This window comes from Chanos chanos, chromosome 1, assembly GCF_902362185.1.
Source record: "Chanos chanos chromosome 1, fChaCha1.1, whole genome shotgun sequence".
In the NCBI taxonomy this organism is placed as follows: domain Eukaryota; kingdom Metazoa; phylum Chordata; class Actinopteri; order Gonorynchiformes; family Chanidae; genus Chanos; species Chanos chanos.
Genome location: NC_044495.1, coordinates 42,024,748 through 42,050,252, shown reverse-complemented (window position 1 = coordinate 42,050,252; position 25,505 = coordinate 42,024,748). Strand labels below are relative to the sequence as shown.

Here is a 25,505-nt window from a genome sequence, read left to right as displayed (position 1 = left end):
AAACATTAAAAGTCTATTGAACATAAGATCAGAAAAAGGTTGGAATATTATAACCATGTATTGACACTGATAATTAATATTCCATATGTGGGAACTTGTCATCCATCTGCCCATCCTCATTTCATACTCCACTCTATCATCTTTATTCATATTTTACTGATGATGTCAGTCATACTGCTTTCTGTCACTCAGTCACTTCTGTCCTGATGAGGTGAAAATAAAAGTTCAAAATACCAAAGCCAGTCACAAACGCAGCATTTAAAATCATTGACTGAAATACAAAAACATTTTGAAAAAAAAAAAAGCTAAAAAATGTTACTGTTTGTGTAATGACACACTTTCTACCACTGAAATAGGAAAGTGCATTGTAAGATTTTGGCTATACGTACAGAGAGGGAGGATGAAGTTTCCAAAAAGGTTATATTTCCCCTCTTTCTTTGAGAGTCTCAATCTCCACATCATCATATTCCACTTCTAATGGTGCTGGGAGATATTATAGTTTTTCATTTGGTACAAATAACATTATCAGAACTGTTTTTATACCACTTTATACAGTAGACGTCATCCTTTTATGACAACAGAAAATCTGAAATCCCATGTCTGTGTCTTAATATTCATAATCGTGAAATGATTGATAACTGCTGGGTCACACTTACTAATCTAACTGCTTCTCTTGTTTTTCATCCACAATCTCCACACCATCATACTCATCCACTCCATCCACTCAAACACGTCACACAGACGTTTGATATTCTAAAGAGATTCAGCACCTTGGTGAAAGTGCACTGCACTGACTTTATATTGGCAGATGTAATTAGAACTGATGAGGAGAAAAATACTGTGAAACCAATTTGTTCATAAATGTAAAATCTTGTGGATTTCCTTTAGGAACTAATATTGTGGGTGTGGGCATGTAATCAGTACAGTGTCAGTGTGGCTGACTGAAATGATATTCAGAAAGGTCATAACTCACCAATCAAATCACTTGGAACATGCCCTGATGTGATGCTATCATCACAGTCTTCCAGTGACACCTCTGAACTGATTAGATCTGACACAGTCACAAAGATAGATTGCTTAATATAGTAAACATAATATATGTGCATATTGCATTATGGAGGTACTGTGTGTAATATGGACATCCAGAATACTTACCCACAACAATCTCAGGATTCTCCCCTACAGTGATGACATCATCATAGCTCTCTGCTGGGAGTTCTGCCACAATTTCCTCTACTTCAAAACAGACACACACACACACACACACACATGCATGCACACACACACGTATTACATTATATTTACAACTGACGTAGCTCAAAGCTGGAGTCCAGGTAAGGGAAAAACACTCTAACGTCGTGCCCTTAAGGCTGTACCATATACAGTGGAATGGTGTTTACTGAGTGAGAAAAAAAGGGGATAAAAGGTGGTTCACTGAATGTTCATTAGTCCTCATTTAAAAAAAACAATAACAAAAAACAGCACTGGATGTTCTTTTTGCTGCTACAGTGCTAGAGATTCAGATTAATCCAAAGACAAGAGATACACACCTATCACACTGTCTGGACTCTGCCCTGTACTGATGACATCATCATAGTTCTCAGGAGAGTCCTGTGTCACCATCTCCTCTGAAACACATAAAAGCAGAGGGACTTTAGAATCATCACTCAAAGACACCTTTACACAGCATTTCCATACATCTGATTTAAAAAAAATAAAGCAATGGATGTGTAAATTAGTAGATGACGAAACACACACACACACTCACCTGTCAGGTCATTAGTAGTCTTCACATCATCATAATACTCCACCTTTTCCTCTGTCAGAGACTCTGCTGAAACAATAAACACACACTTTATGTGTCACCAGTCACACTTCCACTTTCACACTTCATTAGATTATAATATTACAGTAAACTTACAGGATTCAGCACATTCAAAGTCATATGTGTGATGAAATAATCATAACTGATAGAGTTTAATCAAGAAAGCTACATAAAATAGTATGAGTAACATATATTCCCTCTCCCTCTTTGAGGAATTCTCCAGATAAAACTCACACAAAAGTGTGATAGTCCAACAAGGACATGCACAGATTCTCTTCACACACTCTGGAGAAAATCTTTAGATTATGATTATTAGTGGTTTGTGATTTTAAGAGGGCTCGTGGTTGTTTGTTATTACATATACAATAAACAAATGCCTTTAAAAAGGCAAAGATAGCTTAAGTAAATAACCTAAGCAAGTGAAAGGACCTAAACTGATCAACAGTTTGGATGATTTTTTTAAATGAAAAACTGCCTGAATCAGAAATGGGCACTTATGTCAGGTCAATCATTTCTACACATGTGTCTCCCAGCAGATGGCCCTAAAGGACGAACCATTAAACACCTTAAGTGGGACGTAACACCGGTATTCATCATATGTTTGACCAAAAACGCTTCTGTGGGCCTACAGATGAACAACACTTGACAAACTGGAGAGTCTGCTTTGATTCACAGTTTAAAAAAGGCTTTCCAGATTTCTAAGTGTAGGCTATCATAAAGTGTATCGCTACCTTGGTGATAAATTGAATGACCCACCCTCAATTAAAGACCCTCAAAGCAAATATGTGTTCATAAGTGGCATCAAACTGGTTTATCTAGGTACTGATCACCAGTACCAGTCTGCAATTACCAGTACTGGTCTCAAAAAAATTACCAATGATCGGGCCCTGCACCAGTTCTGAGGTCAGTCACAATATTTTGCTTCGGCTGTAAATCGTATAATAGGCTAATTATGATTGGTGTCGCAGAGGAGCTGCACTAGAATGAATTTTGCACCCTTCCTCATTCTCACACGCAGGACAAAAACACTGTATTTACTGGTATATAAATGTTTTTACACTTTATAATTTTATGATAAGGAAGAAAAACATACTTCATTGTTATGTCTAGCAACTAGTGTGGGAAGTGTAAATGTAAATGCTGGTGATACTTTATTGTTGTCGCCTTTTGTTCAGTAATCGACATTTTCTTTCAGAAAAGAGAACATTTCAGCACGGCTCACCTGCAATGTCAAAATCACGGCGAAAGCTGTGTTCACACTTCAAGCCAAGTGCTCAATTCAGATTTACTACTCAGATCCAATGTTCTTGTTTGGCTGTTCACATATTTTAAAATGTGACCAGTATCAGATTCCAGTGTGAACTGGTCACGGTCCTGAACTGACCCACATGCACAAAGTAAGGGATAATGTACATCGAGCTAGCGATTCGCGAAATAAGGCCCGACAAGGTGATGCAGGACCCTGACACGAAGCGGACATTATCCCGCTTAGTACATGGCTACTTACTAAAGAAATCAATAATTTGACAAAAAGATATTGATTTAAAAATGATTTTATTGATGTAAAAATTATTTTATTGCTTCTGCTAAAAATAGTCCATAGCAACGGCCTGTTATTCATAGCATTGGCCTGTTATGCCGAGATAACAGACTGTAGACCTTGTAGAAACAGACCGAATTCATGAGCAAATGATACAGAGGTATCACCCCAAATACTTATGAGGTCTAACACCTCTCTATCCCTCCATTGACTACCTCCATCACAGCTGTCTTCCATATTTGTTTTCAACGAGTGACTCCTGCCAGCGCAGGAGTAATGCTATGTGTGACGTGAAAGTCACTTGAATTCTGATATGACTGTTCAGACTGCGCTCGCATTGCAAAAAACCTGTATCCAATTTAGAAACACATATGAAAGTGTCCTAAATCGGAATTGAAAAGATCTAATTCCTTGTGATTTGTGCTGTTCATGCTGTCGTGAAAAAAAAACAGATTTGAGACATATGAGCAAAGATTTAGGCCATAAAATTTCAGGTAATTGATTGAAACGTTGAAATAATTATTGCTGAAGCTCTGTTTTTCAGTTCCATGTTTTCCTGCTTCATCTCTGAACATCACATACCAGTGTAAGAATTATTAAGTGGAGACCCTTTGACCCTGGTACCTGAGAAGAGGTCGTCCTCTACATCCTCATAACCAGAGTTCTGTCCTTCAGAGAGGAGGCGACCTGTTAGAGGAGAACAGCACAATCATGACATGAATTCATGAAATAATACAAACACATGCATCCGTGCACACATGCGCACACACACACACGCACACACACACACACACACACACACGATATATTCACACATATATTCACACAATCTTGGGTTCAGCTATACATCCCACTCTCTCTCTCTCTGTCTGTCTCTCTCTGTCTCTCTCTTATACACACACAGACACACACTCACTCTCATTCACATCCTGCTCATCTTAGATATTGCACCTGTGACTCTATTTTTTAACTCTCTCGCTCATGTATCCCCCAAATCTCTTTCTGCCCCTACCCCTGTGTTGCATATCTCTCTCTCCAACTCTCTCTTGTACTCCCACACATAATCTTGGGCTCACCAGTACACCTCCTGCACTCATCTCACACATACACATGCACATTAAAGCACATCCTGTATGTAGATTCTTATCATCAACATACATACAGCACACAAGTAAACACACTTCTGCACCACAGTTTACACTGACTACATTCACATATAACCGATAGTAAAATATCACACTCCTAGGCACTGTTTCAAGATTTTTTTTTATTCCCATGAAAATTCTTATAGCTCCACAATTAAATGATTTTAATTTCTCTCTCTCTCTCTCTCTCTCTCACTCTCTCTCACACACACTCTCTCTCTCTCTCTCTCGCTCTCTCTGACACATCCATTATAAGGTCCACTCACCCCTCTGAACAGAGTCTGTGGTTCTCTCAGTGATGAGTCTGTGATCAATCTCCTCATAGACGACCTCATGCAGAGTTATGTGTCTCCTCTTGGAGAGGGCTGTGTGAGAGGAGACAGGAAAACACAGGCTCATGTTTTACATTTAAAACAGACTTAAGAAGAAACTTCACTGTTGCAGTTAGACCTCAAGATCTGACCTACCTCTCCTCAATGCTCTATTCTGACAAAGCAGCACAACCAGAAGCACCAGCAACAGTAGGAGCAGTGTTCCTAGAACCAGGAACAGCGCAGTGGGAATGGACAGATCGGCCAGTGGTTGAGTTTGTACATGAATGGTCTGTCTGGTTGTAGATACTGGAGGACAAAGAAATCACACTATAGCACACTGGACCTTACAGACACATTCTTTCACTTCCACCCAGTGCCCCCCGACCCACCCACACAGACACACAGACACACAGACATACAGACATACCGACACACAGACACACACAAACACACACGTGCACACACACACACGCAAACACACACACACACACAGACACTTTGATAAAGTGAGATTCAGGTCTGGAAAAGTATGATCACTCTTATATATAGTCACATTAAGTTTCATTGATCTCAAGGCATCTACTGTGACCACTCTTACAGGCATACAGAGACATATTTAGTCGTCCAGAGGAGTCAAAATATGATTTAGTCTAAAATATACATAAAACACAGACACCTGTCATATGCAACGACACTTGGTCACTGAAAATAAGAAACCTTCTGACTGAGACTCTAAAAAGTATTGGTTACAGACATGACACCACACAGATGGTCATTCTACCTGACACTGTTGAGAAGGTTGGCGATGATGTAGGTTTCCCTTGAAACACAAATACAAACAAACAATAAGTCACTGTTTATATTCATTGCGCTATAATATTATTAATAATTTTATATTCTGTAATTAAGATTTGCTGCTAGATTCTAAACAGTTCAGTTGTCCTCCAATAATACTGAAGATGAAAAAGGACAGTGTACCTGTGGAGGTTTTTGGTTGAGCAGATGGATCTGTGAAAATGTCAGAGAGCAGTTAGTCATCAGTGTTTGAGCTGAACTGAACTGAGTGTATGTGAGGTCAATGTGTGGATACATTAGAAAAGTTGAGAACGGCCACAGAAACCACTGGCCCACTCATACCTGTACAGGTGAGCCCAGCATCTTCCTCATGGGAGCAGTCAGTGTGGTTCTTCAGGGAGAGAGAGCAGTCCCACAGGTGGATCTCATTCCCTCTGCACTCCACCCTGCTCAACCACACAGCTCCCTCTCCACGACCAAAGGCAGCACTCCCATCAGCCCTCAGTGCCGGCCCACAGCCCAGCTGTCTGCACACCACCTGAGCATCTCTAATGTCCCAGAGATCATCACAGACTGAGCCCCAGATACCGTTATGATAAACCTCCAGCCTCCCAGAGCACTGGTCCTCTCCTCCCTCCAGTCTGAGTGGTAAATGGTCTATACAACAATTCAGGATTTTAAAACATTTTGTTCAGATTTTGGCAAAACCAAGGAAATGGAGTGTTTGGAAATTTACCACAGTCAAAATAAAAAGGACAATATCAGTGATTTAATAATGAAAAATAAATTAATAGCTCTGACATTGCAAAGCATTAAATATTATCAAGAGATAGAGGACAGAGATTTAATGTAAATTAGTGTATAGTGTTTTGACCTGAACATGGTCAAAATAAAAAGGAAAATATCAGCAAGTCCATAAGGAAAAATAAATTAGTAACTGTGACACTGTAAGGCATCAAGTATTACTTAGAGATATAAAGAGGACAGAAATATAGTGTTCTGACCTGAACATGTTCTGTGGTTTGGAGATGCTGAACATGACAGGTGGCTTCTTAGGGTTTTGCTTTTATCCTCTATACATGAAAGGAAAACACAATTCCTTTTAGCATTGTTATATAAAATAAAAATAGTAAAGTAAAAATATATAGAAAAGCATAACTGAGTTAATTACCAAAACTGCAAATCTACAATTTTTCAAAAACATGACCCTGTTATTTTTATATTTCACAAGACGTGCCTTAATACTTTTCCCAAAAACAGAGAAACACAGCATTACTGCTAACCTAAAACGCTTTAAGTAAATAAATAAATGAAATGAAAAACAAGAGTAATGGTTACGTCACAATTACAGTTGCCTCACCTGAACAGTCAATTTGTGCAACTTCTAAATCACTACATTCATTCTGACCCCAGGGTGAAGATGGACAGTTCCACAGACTGATGTCATGTTTCCTGCATTTAACACCATCAATCCAGTTTGGAGCCGAATTCACTCTGGATCTGGCCCAGTCCACACTGCCACTCTTTCCACAGTTCAGCTCTTGGCAGACGAAAGACACTGTGTCTGAGTCCATCTGGTTCATACAGACATTACCCCAGGTTCCATTGTAAAAAACCTCCAGGTTACCAGAGCAGCCTTCAGTCAGTCTGATCTCTTTAAACTCTGAGAATAGAGGAAGGAAATAAAGAATCAGTTTTAAGACTGAGTGACACTGTAATGTCAATTTTATATAGGGTTGTAGAAAAGTCAACAAGACACACGGAACTTCCCTCAGTTCATTTCCAACAGTCTGAAGAGGTGTTCTAGATCAGTGGTAACTATATAGACACTCTCATTTAACAGTCAGAGTGGATAGATTCCTCATATTGTCTTTCTTCACAATAACCAAATAACCACCTTTTCTGTTACAAATAAAAAAAAACTGTAATAAACTTAGAAACTGCAAAAAATCTGCAAGAATGCCATCAATCTGTCTTGAATACCTGAACACAACACTCCCACGTCCTCCTTTTGTCCACAGTCATGTCGTCCCCATCCCTCTGACAGACAGCTCCACAAGGACGTCTCGTTCCCCATGCAGTCCACCTCATCTAGCCATATGGGTCCAGTTCCAGGACCAAACCAGGCTGGAACTGGGCCACTCAGAGCCTCTCCACACTGGAGCTGTCTGCACACAACCTGGGCATCCTTAATATCCCAGGAGTCATCACACACTGTTCCCCATGAGTCCTTCATGGAAAACCTCCAGACGCCCTGCACAGTCACTACCAGAACCCACCAGTCTGAGGGACCTGTGACCTGGGTTCAGAAATAAGGGAATACAGCATGTTCTAAACTATAAACTAAAGGCTTCTGAATATTCATAAATAGTATTTTCTGGCAGCTGGTGAAAAGTTGTCTGAAAGTCCTACAAACTACCAAAGGCCAAAGTTACAGTTCATATAATAGTCACCAGAGCAGATGATTGACAGCTGTTGGCTGGAGCTGCAGGGTGTAGTCTGTGGAAAGCTGCAGTTCCCCAGATGAGCTTCTGTCCCAGAGCACTGGAAACCAGTCAGACACTCATCACTGGCCCCTGGGCTGGACGGAGAGGAGCCGTAGAACCTTACCACAGAGCCACAGCCCAGCTGTCTGCAGACCACAGAGGCTTCAGTGACACTCCAGGAGTCCAGGAGAACTCTCCTCCAAACCTCATGGAGGTAAACCTCCACCTCTCCTTCACACTCCCTCTCTCCAGCCAGCCGCGCTCGTCCATAATGACCAGACATAGAGGAATCTGAAGAGAAGAGCTGATCTTTACCAAAATCATCCCCTGTATGAGCATTTAATTTGTTGGTAAATGTTTCTAAATTGTACTCAGTGCTTGTATGTCATGTGACTATCAGAGCTACAGTATTAAACTGAACATGACTCATATAAACTCACTAGAGCAGATGACTCCAGCATCCTGCCTATGAGAACATGCAGCTCGACTCCATGAAGAGATGACACATGCTGAGAGGCGTGTCTCGTTCCCATGGCAATCAAACACGTCAGACCATATTTGGCCACTCCCCTCCCCAAACCAGTCACCACCCACTATAGCCACAGCACTCCCACAACTCAGCTGTCTACAGAGGACACTGGTGGCTCTGATATCCCATGATACATCACACACTGTGCCCCACTCACTGAGGTACTGTAGCTCCACGCGACCACAGCAGGAGTCAGAGCCGTTCACTAGTCTGAAGTCTGTGTAAGCTGTGAACAAAAGTAAAAAAGGTTGATGTTAAATACATTCTGACAAACAGGACAATAAAGCAGCACATAATATCGCTCATAAATAAGAACAGGCAAAAATGAGGAATTATCAATGGACAATCTGAAAGTTATCCAAGAGCAGAGGCCATATAAATCTACTTAACCAGAACATATAAGTCCCACGTCGTTGTCATGGGAACAGTTCTGGCTCTGTGAAGGTGACATCGGACAGAAGAAAATATGAGATTCGTCGCCTTTACACTGAATCTCCTCTGACCACACCTGACCCTCCCCTTTGCCAAAAGCAGCTGCTCCCAGCACCTCTACAGGAACCCCACAGCCCAGCTCTCGACACACAACCTCTGCATCCAGCACCTCAAAGTCTGCATCACACACTGTGACCCATTCTTCTCCACGGAAAAGCTCAAGTCTCCCAGAACACAGGTCAGAGCCATCAGACAGCCTAGTCACATAACCTGTGGATTTGAAGAACAGCAAGGTTTCATTTAATCCTTTTATTCATTGCAAATGACTTCTTTTGGAAGAGTGTTTCTTCATGGAAAAGAAAATTAGACATAATAATTTTTGTCATCAGAATTAAATTTTTGGAAAATCACAAACGAATTATGACTCCCAGTCATATATTATTTGTACTTTTATTTATTCATACAGTGACACAGATCATCATCTGATTCTTTAGTAAGATAAAAGGAGGCTCCAAGAAAGGCAAGTCTAAAGTGTAGGAACAGAACACTGGCCCATGACATCCCCTTGACTTGGATCATTAAAGAGCTGAAGAATAAAGAAGATGAAGGAAAATGATTAGTAGAAAATCACATTTTTTTACTTGCTAAATACCATATCTCAGTGATAAACTGAGTGTCTGTGTGGACACTCTAAAATCCTCTACAAACTCCAAAGCTGTGAGGACCACATTACTGTTCTGAACTTTTCTGATGTGGGAAGACTGAGTTTGGTGCTTTGGTTCAGACCTTTAACTTTAAAGCCTTGTATGTGTGTGTCCATGTGTGTGTGTGAGCATTTGTAAGCATGTGTGTGTATGTGTGTTTTCCTCTCTACCCCTGAACCTCGTATTGACATAGTATAGAGTGACTGATTTTGATATATTTTTGTGAATGACCATTGTTCAATAGATAAAATTAAAAAAAGAGAGAGAGAGAGAGAGAGAGAGAGAGAGACTTAACCTGGTATTTTATTTAAGAACACCAGCTGTCTCTAAAACATATTGCAAATGAATAACATCGTGAGCAAAAATGATCCAATTGGATGTTTTGTTCAACACAAAGCTGCTTCTTCTGTGTATGTGATTCTGTGTATTCTAATAATTTTATAGTTAGCAGATTTTTAGGTCATATATGAACACCCACACAAACACACACACACACACACACAAACACACACACACACAAACACACACACACACACACACACACACACACACACACACACACACAGACAGACACACACACATTCTGGCTTCACGTGTGTAAAGAGAAATTCTCCATTGTCAGAAAAATTAATCAGTGTTCTGGGTTTTATATGTGAAGGGGGGGGCATAGATAAAACAAACAAACAAATAAGCAAACAAACAATGATGCCAATTTTAAACACATTAATATGACTTCTGTTAATCATTAATAAACACAATTTGTTCTGCTGCCAATAGAAACTTGAAGCTATGTCAGTTCTATTCTAATAACAATGATTGAAACACTCACAACCCTTTCACAATATGGCTACCAAAATGTAAATATAAGAATAATATATACTACCTTATAATATATACTACATAATAAATAGAGTATTCTACAATACTAAACAGAATCACACACATTCTCAGCTAAAAAAAATGAGAAAAAGAGAGTGAAGATAATTTCAAATACTAATTAAACCAAAATAAGAGAAATGTACTGAACATAGTGTTTGATTCAAGTGGAAGTCTACATTAAAACACAGGAATTAAAGTACTATTTGAGAAATGTGTAATCGGATGTACATGAATGGGCGCTTCAGTAAATTGAGTCTTGACTGATGTTTAGCGCAGCCTACCTGAGCAGATGACTGCAGCATCCCAAGCATGTATACAGCGCTGAGCAAACTCCTGATCTGAGACACAGGTTTTCACCGTAGACCCTGTCCCATTACACTCCAGTCCGGCCAGCAGGACTTGGCCTGATCCCTCTCCAAAATATCCATAACCAAGAGCCTGTACAGCCTCTCCACAGCCCAGCTCTCTACATACAACTGCAGCATCAGCCATATCCCAGCCACCATCACACACCGTCCCCCGCTGTCCTTCATGAAGAACCTCCACTCTACCAGCACAGCGACTTCCACCATTCACCAGCTTCACACTGTCTATATATATGAGAGAGAGAAAGAGAGAGAGACAGAGAGAGAGAGAGAGAGAGAGAGAGAGAGAGATTGTTAATAATTCTTAATTAATGCATGATGGACATAGTGAGAAAATCATCTATGGTTTGTGTACTTGAAAATAAAGCAAATTTTTAAAAGTGTAAAGAAAATTCAAAATTAAAACACAATCATATTACTAATATCATTTTAAATGCATTTTCCTCCTCTGAGTAATAAATAGTTTCTGTGTTCAAATGCACTTAAAGGATGATTACATCAATGTTTGTGATAATTTACTGACTCCTTGACCTGAAACTTCACTTACCTGCTATAATGACCTGAACCATGGAGGACAGAAAAATCACCCACAGGCAGCTCTCCATCTCTCTCTGTCCCAGTCCACACTCTGTTTGAACAACCTGACACAGAGCACAACCTTCTCCTCTGCTCTCTCAGACTGACTGAAGTAACTATGTTCCCTCAGCCCCCCTAGAGAGAGAGAGAGCCCGCCCCACACCCGCCAATCAGAATCACTATTGCCTTATTAGAGACATTAAAGGAAATCATCAAACAGACACCCTGACAAATCAGAGAACACTGTCGGGTTTTTTTCCCCAAATATATCCAAATATCACCAAAACTGTTGAACAGAACTCCTCCTCCTATCTGTAGACACGTCTCTCTGAGGAGAGACAAGACACATCAGAGCAGTGAGACAGTCACAAAACTAAAAGCAGGTTCATTTCAGAGAGGAAGTAACCAACTGTATAGATGTCAACTGTGCCACCTGCAGAGGAAAGAGAGGCACTGCTCAGCAACTGTCAACATCAAAGACCCAACACGCACAGTTAATTGTACAGACAGAAATAGAACAGGTTTACATAATGTTTAAGCATTATGGTTTAAACAACCATTTAATGTATTTCTGTAGTAACACTGAACACAAAACATATGAACAAAAAAGTAAAAAATACCCAAAGCTGCACAGAAATTTAATTAAATTATGCTTGATTTTTAGAATGTTTAATGCAAATTCAGACATATACATACATCTGGTAAAATTTTCCTCACTGCTTAAGAATTTATACAAATATATCACATCATTTATGTACTAAAGTTTAATTCACTGAATACATAGGATTACGCCAGTAACATTTAGTTGAAATTGAAGGCTTTGAAACAGAAAATTGTGTGTTGGAGACAATATTGCATGTGAAGTACCACAAGCCTTAAGTCTGGATTCCTCCTCTGACATGTTTCGTCTTGGCATTTTTCACTTTGAGTCTCACATTTCCATAGGTATTTTATTTGGCACTATTATTTTTACCATTAGTTTGTCCACTAGGGGGAGACAAGGCCACTTTCCTGACAGTAAGATATCCTTCTGTATGGCGTTATTTTGCTGTCTGTATTACTATATAATATATTATATAGTAATATACATAGTAATATATTATATAATGATAATAATATATATTTCAATAATATATCCTGGTGACGTTGCGGATGAAAACTCGAGCGGAGGGCTCAAAATTAAGGTGACAGCGAGAGACTTCAATGCGACGCTCGTGTCTGTGCTCAGTCATAACGTGTACGCTCGTGATACCAGCTTTATTCGCCACATTATTTTTCACCTCTCAGTTTCTGTTTTTACACGCTGTCCCTGGGCTCGTTTGTACTCTGTATGCGCTCTCATAATAAAGACAGCAAAATAACGCCCTACCTTCTGTGCATCCACCTGTACGTTAGACATAAAAGATTTTATGAATCAGGTGTTTCTGAAATAAAACAGTGATTGTGATACAGGTTTGCCTCAAGACATAACTGACACATCTTTGTTCCTATTAGTCTTAATAATCCAATTGCACTGCACCAAGCTAGACAGTTGACAAAACACTCAGCTGTCTTAAATGCCTGCCAATTATGTTATCGTTTCATTTTCAATGCAGACCTGGATCTTTAAAATTGTCTTTCCAAAGGAAAGATGGGGAAAATCGGGCTTCATGTGTATCTATTACTGTCCTGTCGATTTGTCATTGCTGTTTGATAGATCCTGATATTATTTATTTAGGTCATTGTATTAGGGACAGTTAGGGTCAGAGTAGGGTCAGAGCTTCTGTTGAAAAACACATAAATATATGATGTGTGATATACAAGACAGAGATTTTGTGTATTGCAATCTGGATTGATTGGAGCTTTCATCTTCATGTTAAAAGTGTCCGTTCTTAGACCAGTGGATGTCACCTGTCCACGAGATTGTAACTGAGTTCAGCTCAGCTCAATTCAGTTCAATGTAAGCCGTTTCAATTTGAACAACAGCTGTCAAAACAGACGTTTTACCAAAGCAACATGATGGGGTACAGGGCTAGAAATCTCCAGGGAACAAGCCGAAGGTAACAGTGGAGAGGAAAAACTCCCTTTAGACCAACACAGAAAAGAATTTTGACAGGATCTAGGTCTCAAAAGGTGGAAACAAACCTTCTAGTCAGAGTATAATCATCAGATTATTGAACAGAATGAGAATACATACAAATCCAGAGGAAATGGAGGGGTAGAACAGTGAAGAACAAAAACTCCCTTTAGGTGTTCACGGCTGAAGTGCCCTTGGACAAGGCACTTAACCCTTAGGTGTGCAGGGCAGTGTGCTGCGATTGTGTGGCTGCCCACTGCTCCAGGGATGTGTGTTCACTGCCTCCTTGTGTGTGCTCATTTGCTCACTGCTCATAGTGTGTGTTGTGTGTTCACTGCGTTGAATTGGTCAAAATGCAGAGGTTGAATTTCCCCGTTTGTGGGATTAATAAAGGAAATAAACTTAAACTTAAGCATATGTTTATAGAACGCTGTGCATTCAAGAGATTTTAATACATTCGATTAGTCAGTGAATAGCGTTCAAGCCGTCAGACAAAGCTTATGGTAACTAGCAACAGTCAGATTCAATGAAAAATATGAGGTCCAATAAAAAATAACAAAATGCTGTCATGAGATGCATAAACAGGTCAAATGGTGCATGTAAATGTGGTGGCAAACCTTAAAACTTAATCTAACATTTTAAAATGAAAGGTTACATCAGGAGCAAAGAGGCCAATACAAAATCACCATAACTAGCTAACGATTCTTTTTGTTATTCTGATTAATTAAAATATATTGTATCCATAACTTTATTTCCCTGAGTTTGTTTCCAAATGCTAAGTAAAATAAAGTGCTGTAAAAAAAGGATAAAAGCTAAAAGTATATTGAATATTAGATAAGAAAAAGGTTGGAATATAATAACCATGTATTAACACTAAACATTCATACATCATACGTGGAAGCTTGACGTCCATCTGCCCATCCTCATTTCATACTCCACTCTATCATCTTTATTCATATTTTACTGATGATGTCAGTCATACTGCTTTCTGTCATCCAGTCAGTTCTGTCCTGATGAGGTAAAGATGACAGAGTTCTAAACACCAAAGTCAAGTACAAACAGAACATTCAGAATTATTCACTGAAATCAAGACAAAAAAGTTACTGTTAGTGTGAAGACACACACGCCACCATTAAAACATCTTAATTCACAATACAAGTTTTTATTTATTTATTTATTTTATTTATTTACTTTTATACACAGAGGAGGAAACTGGAAGTTCACCTCGTTTTTCGAGAGTCTCTCCCTCCACATCATCATATTCCTCCCCTAACAGAGCAAGGACAGATGATCATTTTATATTTGTCATTCATCAGTTATGTTTTTACATCACTTTATATAGTAGATATCGCCTGTTTGGTATTTTATGAGAATAGAAGATCTCAAAGCCCATGTTTGTGTCTTAATTGTCATAATTATGAAAGCTTGATAACCGTCGGGACATACTCACGAGCCTAACTGATTTTCTTGGTTTTCTTCCATAATCTCCACATCGTCATACTCATCTGTTCCATCCACTGAAACACATGTCAAACATGGAAGATATTCTAATGATATTAAATATCTTGGGTTAGTTTCTCTAGATGTGTAGAACATTAGAGGAGGTTAAAAAAACATTTTTCTGAAACTCACTTTGACTAATGATAACATCATCATGACCCTCTGGTGGTTCCTTTATAATTGTTTCTGAAACAATAATCCACAGCATTCTAACCAATAACTCACGTTTACGTTGTAAGATTAACATGGTGGAGTTAGCATGTAAGTTTACTCCAATGAATTTATACTGGCTAAGGCAATTTGAATTTACCAGAGAAAAAAAAAATGCTGTGAACCAAAATGTAAATGTCAAACTTATCATATAATTTCCGTTTTTTGGGTGTGGTAATCCACACCATTCTAACCAATTTCTCATATTTACATTAAATACAAGATTAACATGGTGGAGTTAGCATGTATCTTTACTCCAATGGCTATACTGGCTAAGGTTGTGATGCTTACCTAAGTCTACTTTTGTGTACGGTATGTCGTGATAAATTAAACATATTATTTGTTGTTTATTTTTTATTACCAATTTTAAATGATGTAAATGTCTATCATCTGCCTGTTTTTAACACGGACTTTTATTTCCACCCGTTTGTTAAAATGGGAGAACGCAGGTGACGTGAGCACCTGTTCATGGGCCGCGGGAACAGGTGAGTAGTCAACGTTTGGGAGACCTTTGATGCACGGGATTACAAGGAGTTGCGTCTACATTTACCGTTCTGGTTGTGGATTTTACGGAGTATAACTCACTGGATTATTTCAAGAGGAAGACCTTCTATTCCGAACGGGTCATTGTGGTGAGGTTGCGTGGGTTTTGCTGATTTACAGTCCGCGGCGGATCACCTTTCAGCTCAAAATTAGAGAATTTTGTTTTTGTTTTTCTCGGGTTGTAACTTTATTCATGTGCAGGAACTTTTCGTTCGTTTGTATAAACTGTGGGGACTAGTTGGACTTTTGGGCACCGGGAATGATTTGTAATGTAGCGTTTGGTTTATTTTGTTGTTATTGAAAGTCGGCTTTCCGACCTTTGTTTCTGCTTATGTTATGACACGCGAGTGTTGATTTGATTTGTGTTAATACACGTTTATGTACATAACAATCAGAGTCCTTTTTCGTTGATACTTATTTTTATTCGAATTATAGTAAACAAAAGAGAGAGATTTTCCGGTTTTTATTTTTTTGGTTGTTGCTTTCACACATTTGTTGCAGGCACAGCTGCGAGAATCAGATCAGCACGTAACTATTTTGTACTTTTCACCTTAGATTTTTTAGTAAGGCGAATTTTTACATGGTAATTTTAATTTACCGGACAAAAAATGCTGTGAACCAAAATGTAAATGTCAAATTTATCATATAATTTCCGTTTTTTGGGTGTGGTCACGTGATCAGTGCGGTTTCGGTGTTGCTGACTCAAGCAAGCGTAAAAAAAGAAAGTCATAACTCACCAATCAAATCACTTGTAACGTGCCCTGAAGTGATGACGTCATCATAGTCCTCCAATGACACCTCAGTACTGATTAGGTCTGACGCAGTCACAAAGACAGGTTACTTAAAATAGTAAATATAATATGTGTATATTGTATTATGAGAATACTGTGTGTAGTATGGACATCTAGAATACTCACCCACAGCACTCCCAGGATTCTTCTCTACAGTGATGACATCATCATAACTCTCAGCTAGAACTTCTGCCACACTTTCCTCCACTTAAAAATACACACACACTCAAATTGTGATTATTAATTGACGGGGAGACCAAAAGATTGCAAAAGTCACATAGACCGACAATTCAACTCTGTCCTGTGAAAGAACAATAATGACACTTAACCTGAACAATCTAAAGATGAGAGATGCACACCTGTCACACAGTTTGGATTCTGTCCTGCACCATTGACATCATCATAGTTTTATGGAGAGAGATAGTTCATAATTACCCAGTGATACAAAAACAGAGCTGTTATAAACAAAAGTATCATTTGTAGAGATACAACACCTTTTCATTCACTGCCACCTTGCTAGTGATGACTCTGTGTGATGAGTGAAGAAAAAGAACAGATGAATCTAAACACAAGAGACTCACCTGTCACACTGTCTGGACTCTGTCCTGTACTGATGACATCATCATAGTTCTCAGAAGAGTCCTGTGTCACCATCTCCTCTGAAACACATAAAAGCATTTAGAGAGTTTAGAATCATCACTCAAAGACACCTTTACACAGCATTTCCATACATCTGACTTAATACACAGTAGATGAGGTCACAAGATGATCAGTCCAAACACATACACACACAGAGAGAGAAATATCATCATCTTCATCACAATACTCCACCTTTTCCTCTGCTGAAACAGTAAAACAACTTTACGTATTAGTAGTCACACTTCCTACATAAAACAAAGTTACGCCAAACTTTACACATTCAGATTAATACCTGTAATTAAACAACCACCTAATGGAACTGAACAACTGTGTTTATCTCAGTAAAACAGTCAGACTCTCTCTCTCTCTCTCTCTCTCTCTCTCTCTCGCTCTTTCTCTCTCTCTCTGCTTCTTTATCTCACCCTGTCGATAATTCCCTCAATAAAACCCATAGGCACAATTCAAAGTCCCAGAAATACACTGCTCTTCCCATACCAAAGTGATCGGTATTAAAATTATAGACACCCAGGTTCATATAAAAAAACAATCAAAAATGAACAAATAAAAAAACAAATAGCAATAACAACACCACAATACAGCAAACAAAATAAATAACCAGAGTTAGTTTGGCCTGGGCCTACAAGATCCATCAGCCTGTAGCTTTTTTTCATTGACTGATTAGGTTAATCCAACGGAGGTAAAACAGGTCAGCTCCTTTTCTTTTTTCACATTTCTGTTTAAATATTTAAATATTCAGATTGGATGCCCCCCTTCTTCTTTCCAGCATCTCATATTTAACCCCCTTAACTCTGAAGTATCCCATGATGCCAAATCAAAAATACCACTGACAGATAAACACAGGACAGGAGGAGAAAAGTTACTGTCACATTTTCATATGCGACATTTGTTTGTATAATTACATATATGAAAGGAGCTATAGTTAGTGTGATCATTTCAGATGAATGACAGACTTTACAGACCATAATTATCACCTGTTTGACTGGACCTGTCAGAAGAGCAACAGTCCAACAGATTCTCTTCACATATCTGGTGGAAATTATATATGTGAAATAATGCTTGAAAAAAATAATGAGGGATTAAGTGAATAGTCCCGATTTATTGTTTATTAAACCCTAATCTCAGCATCGTCATACAGAATCATCAAAGGAACTACAAAAACTGAAGTACGTAAGAACACTGCAGTTAACAATTTCAAGGTCCTTTTTGAAAAAAAGCAGGGCTGCAGGAACTAAGATGCTGGACTGTGTTCCTGAGGTCAGTCAGAGAAAGGTTCTAGAAAGATACACATACAATGCAGCATCATCAACCGAGGGTCATCAGTCCCTTACTCTGGAGGAACATTACAGGATGATGGTGTTCTACATCTTTTTAGATGTCATTACGGCGGAAATGGACAGATGGTTTAACAGGGAAGCGGACAGCACAACACATGCAGTTCTATCTGGTTTACACCCCCTGATAGTTCCCCTCACACTGGACCAAGCAGACACAAAAAAACTGAAACTGCTGACCATGTGTTCAAAAGAGCGTGTAAATTCTACAGTGTAAATGAGGAAGGACTGTACACTGAACTCAAACTGTTCCACACCTCCTTTTCACTTCCCAGCAATAATGTGGAAACCATGCTGAAATAGCTAGAATTAGCTAGAAACTGTCTTTCCCTTAAAATGAACGACACACTACCTTTTACAAGTTCCTCACCAGACTGCTCGTTATAAGGGTCCCTGTTGTTCATTCTGCTGGTCACCAGAGGGCGACATAGATTTTTGTGTTTAGTACTTTGTTTATTAATTTGTTTTGTTCATGCATGAATTAGTTTGCACCTGTGTTTTGTTAACTTTGCATCTTTAATATCTTCCTTTGTTGTCTTTCATTGCTCAGTCCATAATAAACTTCAACTTCAACTAAAGAGAAAACATATTAAATCATATAGTTCTGTGTCACTGTAATAAAGTCAGGAATAATTTAAAAATCTCTCAAAATAATGACGTCAGAGTATTTTCATATGTGTGCTTTCTTTAATCATGTCTCAGAATTACATTCTAGTACAACAATTAGGAAAGTTAACATTAGTTGAGGGGTTAAATCTGTCAATTTGGGGGTGTAAAGTAAGTGGAGACCCTCTGACCCTGGTACCTGAGAAGAGGTTGTCCTCAACATCCTCATAACCAGAGTTCTGTCCTGCAGAGAGAAGGCGACCTGTTAGAGGAGAACAGGACAATCATGACAAATGAAGTAATCAAAAAACACATATTATTATCAAGTACACTCACACTTTGAATATTTGTATCTATTGTTGTGCCAATGGTATGAGGAGAAGCTGGTTAATGGTTCATTGTGAATATTAGACTTAATACTCAGTATAGTGGCAAAATTTCGGTTCTGTGTTTTGTTATAATTAAGCCCCTTCTTTCACGTGGGCACGTTAAAGGGTTCATTTTGACCCGATTACTCGCATCAGTATCCACTATAACTTTTATCATTCACTCTGATGCAGGCTACTCACGACCAGGTCTGGGTGAATGTCGGCGTCGTTTATTTTCAGGTTCATTAAACAAACAGAATCACGTTCAACAGTTACATCACTCTTCCTTTACAGTTCTTGCAGTTGTGATCATATTTACATCTCAGGATCATAATAAATTTACGGATGGCGGACAAAAGGCCTCCAAGCATGCACGTGTCCAAAGGACATCCACCCTGCAGCAGCGTCCCTACTTTCCTACCAGTCCAATCCCAACACATGCACACCACGGGATCCACCACGAACCAATCAGCATCCACACCAACCCCAACTCCACAACTGACACCCACCTCGACAAGGCAGCACAACAAAAAGGGCACCATTCAAAAGCGAAAACACTATGAACAAAAATCGTTTTAACAATATCCAGCTCTTACACTAAGGAACACTAAAGGTTAACAAATGTCCTTTTCTCTCTGAAAGCTGCACACAGTGTCTGCCCGACACTATCTATACCTCTCACTGTTTGTCTCTCTCTCTCTCTCTCTCTCTTTCTCTCTCTCTTTTTCTTTCTGTCTTAGGAGCATCGAGTGTATAAGGTCCACTCACCCCTCTGAACAAACTCTGTGGTTCTGAAGACAACAACTCTTTCATCAAGCTCCTCATAGATGACCTCAGGTAGAGTCATGTGTCTGTTCTTGGAGAGGGCTGTGTGAGAGAAGACGGCAAAACACAGGCTTGTGTTTCACGCTTAAAACAGGCTTAAGAAGAAACTTCATTAGTGCAGTTGGACATCAAAATCTGACCTACCTCTCCTCAGTGCTCTATTCTGAAAAAGCAGCACAACCAGAAGCACCAGCAACAGTAGGAGCAGTGTTCCTAGAACCAGGAACAGCGCAGTGGGAATGGGCAGATCGGCCGGTGGCTGAGTTTGTACATGAATGGTCTGTCTGGTTGTAGATACTGGAGGACAAAGAAATCACACTATAGCACACTGGACCTTACAGACACATTCTTTCACTTCCACCCAGTGCCCCCATCACTAAAGTCAGATTCAGGTCTAGAAAAGTGTGATCACTCTTATAGTCACACTAGGATTCATTGAAGTTAAATCAACTACGATGGATTAAGACTCTAAAAAGTAATGTTTATAGACATGAGAACATAGATAATCACATTACCTGGTGATGTTGAGGAGGTCATAGATGACATAGTTTTAGCTAGAAACACAAATACACACAAACAATAAGAGACTGTATGTATTTATTTTATCATAATGGCAATTACAATTTACTATTCTGTAATTAAGATTTGCTGCTAGATTCTAAACAGTTCAGTTGTCCTCCAATAATACTGAAGATGAAAAAGGACAGTGTACCTGTGGAGGTTTTTGGTTGAGCAGATGGATCTGTGAAAATGTCAGAGAGCAGTTAGTCATCAGTGTTTGAGCTGAACTGAACTGAGTGTATGTGAGGTCAATGTGTGGATGCATTAGAAAAGTTGAGAACGGCCACAGAAACCACTGGCCCACTCATACCTGTACAGGTGAGCCCAGCATCTTCCTCATGGGAGCAGTCAGTATGGTTCTTCAGGGAGAGAGAGCAGTCCCACAGGTGGATCTCATTCCCTCTGCACTCCACCCTGCTCAGCCACACAGCTCCCTCTCCACGACCAAAGGCGGCATTCCCATCAGCCCTCAGTGCCGGCCCACAGCCCAGCTGTCTGCACACCGCCTGAGCATCTCTAATGTCCCAGAGATCATCACAGACTGAGCCCCAGATACCGTTATGATAAACCTCCAGCCTCCCAGAGCACTGGTCCTCTCCTCCCTCCAGTCTGAGTGGTAAATGGTCTATACAACAATTTAAGATTTTAAAATGTATTTCAGATTTTGGCAAAAACCAAGGAAATGGAGTGTTTGGAAATTTACCACAGCCAAAATAAAAAGGACAATATCAGTGATTTAATTATGAAAAATAAATGAATAGCTCTGACATTGCAAAGCATTAAATATTATCAAGAGATAGAGGACAGAGATTTAATGTGAATGAGCGTATGGTGTTTTGACCTGAACATGGTCTATGGTTTGGAGATGCTGAACACATCAGATGACTTCTCGGAACACGTTTTTGGTCTACAGGACAAAAAACACATATTTTTACATTTCAAGTTTATCAAAAATGTTTATGAACATCTAACAGCATCAGCTCACCCTAACCCAGTGTCCTCATATTTTATACCTGAATTCTGTTATAATCTATGTGGGATCGGAACCATGCGTAATCTTTGAAAACACACAAACTCCTCACTTTCTCACCCCCCAATTTATAATGGAGGTAAATCTTTCTTCCACTGATATAATAGTGAATTTACCTGAACAGGTAATCTGAGCTATCCTCTGATCACTACATTCATTCTGACCCCAGGGTGAAGATGGACAGTTCCACAGACCGATGTCATGTTTTCTACATTTCATAAAATCAATCCAGTTTGGAGCTGAAGACACTCTCGGACCGGTGAAATCTACGCTGCCACTCTTTCCACAGTTCAGCTCTTGGCAGATTAAAGACACTGTGTCTGAGTCCATCTGGTTCATACAGACATTACCCCAGGTTCCATTGTAAAAAACCTCCAGGTTCCCAGAGCAGCCTTCAGTCAGTCTGATCTCTTTAAAGTCTGAAAATAGAGGAAGGAAATAAAGAATCAGTTTTAAGATTGAGTCAGAGTGTAATGTCATTTTTAAACAGGTTTCTCAAAATGTCAACGTGAAACGTAACTTTCTTCAGTTTATTTCCACATTAGTGCTGACTGCAGTCATTTTCATTTAACAGTCAGTGTGAATGGAAATATATTTCCTTTTTACACAATAACTGATTTTTCTTTCCAAATAAAGAAAACAGGGTATCAAACCGAAAATGTGGCCATTTTTATCATAACAGATTGGAATTTCTTTGAAAACTACCATTAATCTATATTAAAGACTGTTTCCTGAATACCTGAACAAAGCACTCCCACATCCTCCTTGTGTCCACAGTCATGTTGTCCCCATCCCTCTGACAAACAGCTCCACAGGGACGATTCATTCCCCATACAATCCACCTCATCTAGCCATATGGGTCCAGTTCCAGGACCAAACCAGGCTGGAACTGGGCCACTGAGGGCCTCTCCACACTGGAGCTGTCTGCACGCAACCTGGGCGTCCTTAATATCCCAGGAGTCATCACACACTGTTCCCCATGTGCCCTCATGGAAAACCTCCAGACGCCCTGCACAGTCACTACCAGAACCCACCAGTCTAAGGAACCTGTGGCCTAAGTTCAGAAATATGGAAAGATTGACATACTTGAAGGTTTGAGGTGAATACTTCTGAATTGCAGCAAACATTAATTTGCAAGCTGTAGTGATCAAGGTTTGCCTGTATGTCAAAGGCAGTCCAGACAGTGCAGATCATACAATACTCACCTGTGCAGGTGATTGACAGCTGTTGGCTGGAGCTGCAGTTTGTAGTTTGTGGAAAGCTGCAGTTCCCCAGATGAGCTTCTGTCCCAGAGCACTGGAAACCAGTCAGACACTCATCACTGGCCCCTGGGCTGGATGGAGAGGAACCGTAGAACTTTACCACAGAGCCACAGCCCAGCTGTCTGCAGACCACAGAGGCTTCAGTGACACTCCAGGAGTCCAGAAGAACTCTCCTCCAAACCTCATGGAGGTAAACCTCCACCTCTCCTTCACACTCCCTCTCCCCAGTCAGCTGCGCTCGTCCATAATGAACAGACATAGAGGAACCTGAGGAGAAGAGCTGATCTTTACCAAAATGTGGTAAATGTTTCTAAATTGTACTCAGTGCTTGTATGTCATGTGACTATCAGAGCTACAGTATTAAACTGAACGTGACTCATATAAACTCACTAGAGCAGATGACTCCAGCATCCTGCCTATGAGAACATGCAGCTCGACTCCATGAAGAGATGACACATGCTGAGAGGCGTGTCTCGTTCCCCTGGCAATCAAACACGTCAGACCATATTTGGCCACTCCCCTCCCTAAACCAGTCTCCACCCACTATAGCCACAGCACTCCCACAACTCAGCTGTCCACAGAGAACATTGGAGGCTCTGATATCCCATGATACATCACACACTGTGCCCCACTCACTGAGGTACTGTAGCTCCACTCGACCAGAGCAGGAGTCAAAGCCGTTCACTAGTCTGAAGTCTGTGTAAGCTGTCAGAAAAAGCTTTATGTTATGCACATACTGGCAAGTTTGTGCAATTGTAATGTTTCCATTGTTGCAGAGTCAAATTCTGACCACTCCTTAATCTAGTAATACAGCAGATTAAGCATGAGACATTCAGTTGTTCAGTTGTTTATGTATTGAACTCACCTGTACATATAAGTCCCACATCATTGTCATGGGAACAGTTCCGTTTCTGTGAAGATGATGTAGGACAGAAGAAAATCTGAGATTCATTGCCTCTACACTGAATCTCCTCTGACCACACCTGACCCTCCCCTTTGCCAAAAGTAGCTGCTCCCAGCACCTCTACAGGAACCCCACAGCCCAGCTCTCGACACACAACCTCTGCATCCTGCAGGTCAAAGTCACCACCACACACCGTGTCCCAGGTCTTCCCATGAACTACTTCTACTCTCCCAGAGCACAGGTTAGAACCACCAGCTAGTCTGGGCTTCTTATGACCTGTGAATACAAATGACAGAAGAATTTGTTTATAGATACATTCATGTAGCATTACATTCTTACCAATCTGGTAGAATTTAACATTAATTTAAAGCTACTTTCATTTTCTTTGTGTTCATTTTCTTCTCTTTTAAATGCAATTTATAGCAACCATATAAAAATTTCAAAAATGACCTTCATGATTCTCTACAGGGGATGATTCTGGAATCAGATGTTGGGAACAGCTTATCAGTCTTTTTTTTAACCAACAAAAGCCTTCCACCAACTCAAAAAATGCCTTCTGTTATATGTTGTATTGCAACACTACATGGTGGGGTCCTGAGCCCCAAACTACCTAAAATGTAGCTGATAATGTATGCTTTCATTCTAAAGCCTCTAATTTACCAGTGCTCTAGCTATGGTGGTCTGGCTGACTACCAGTGCTTTATTGTTTTGTCAAACAGACAAACTCTTTGGCCTTACAACAGCTGGGCTCCCAAACTCCTTATACAATTTCTGATACACCTCATTCTCATTCTCATGAAATAAATTGGTTTTGTTTATAGTCACAATATTTTTGCATTGTTTTTTTTTTTTCAAATTATTCTGGGTTGTTTTTAGTCTAAGCCTTTGTAGCCACTCTGCCCCCACACTACTGAAGCAGCTCCTCTTTTAGGAGTTGTCTCCTCCTCAGCATCAGCAGTACTCACTATGATCTTGGTCATGCCTGTTTCTTTCCCGTTGTTTTATGTCATGAGTATTTGTCACTACATCACAACATGGCTCCAAAACACACAGTATGATTGAACATCAGTACTTTTAATGACTTTTTTTTTTTGCATCACATGCGCTGACATCACCACCTCTTGATATGACAAATTCATCTCACGCGCTGACATCACAACCTAATGATATGACAAATTCATAATGTCTTTGAAATCATACCGATATTAATATTATTGTGGTCAATACCATATCGCTCACCCCGTAGCTATACACTATGAATCTCTACT

The 25,505-nt window shown here is 39.7% G+C and overlaps 1 protein-coding gene across 1 annotated transcript; it reads right to left on the bottom strand.

Annotated features, from left to right (window-relative positions):
• Positions 1-655: 655 nt before the first annotated feature.
• Positions 656-25,217, bottom strand: LOC115829670 (antigen WC1.1-like). The gene is given in 21 exon segments (XM_030793871.1): positions 656-723; positions 974-1,051; positions 1,156-1,236; positions 1,551-1,628; positions 1,769-1,834; positions 3,990-4,052; positions 4,777-4,875; positions 4,978-5,130; positions 6,980-7,282; positions 7,603-7,846; positions 7,848-7,918; positions 8,073-8,247; positions 8,700-8,860; positions 9,025-9,336; positions 21,352-21,666; positions 22,188-22,490; positions 22,811-23,125; positions 23,268-23,600; positions 23,724-24,038; positions 24,199-24,513; positions 25,133-25,217. Coding segments are annotated over 21 exon segments (3,933 nt in total).
• Positions 25,218-25,505: the final 288 nt, after the last annotated feature.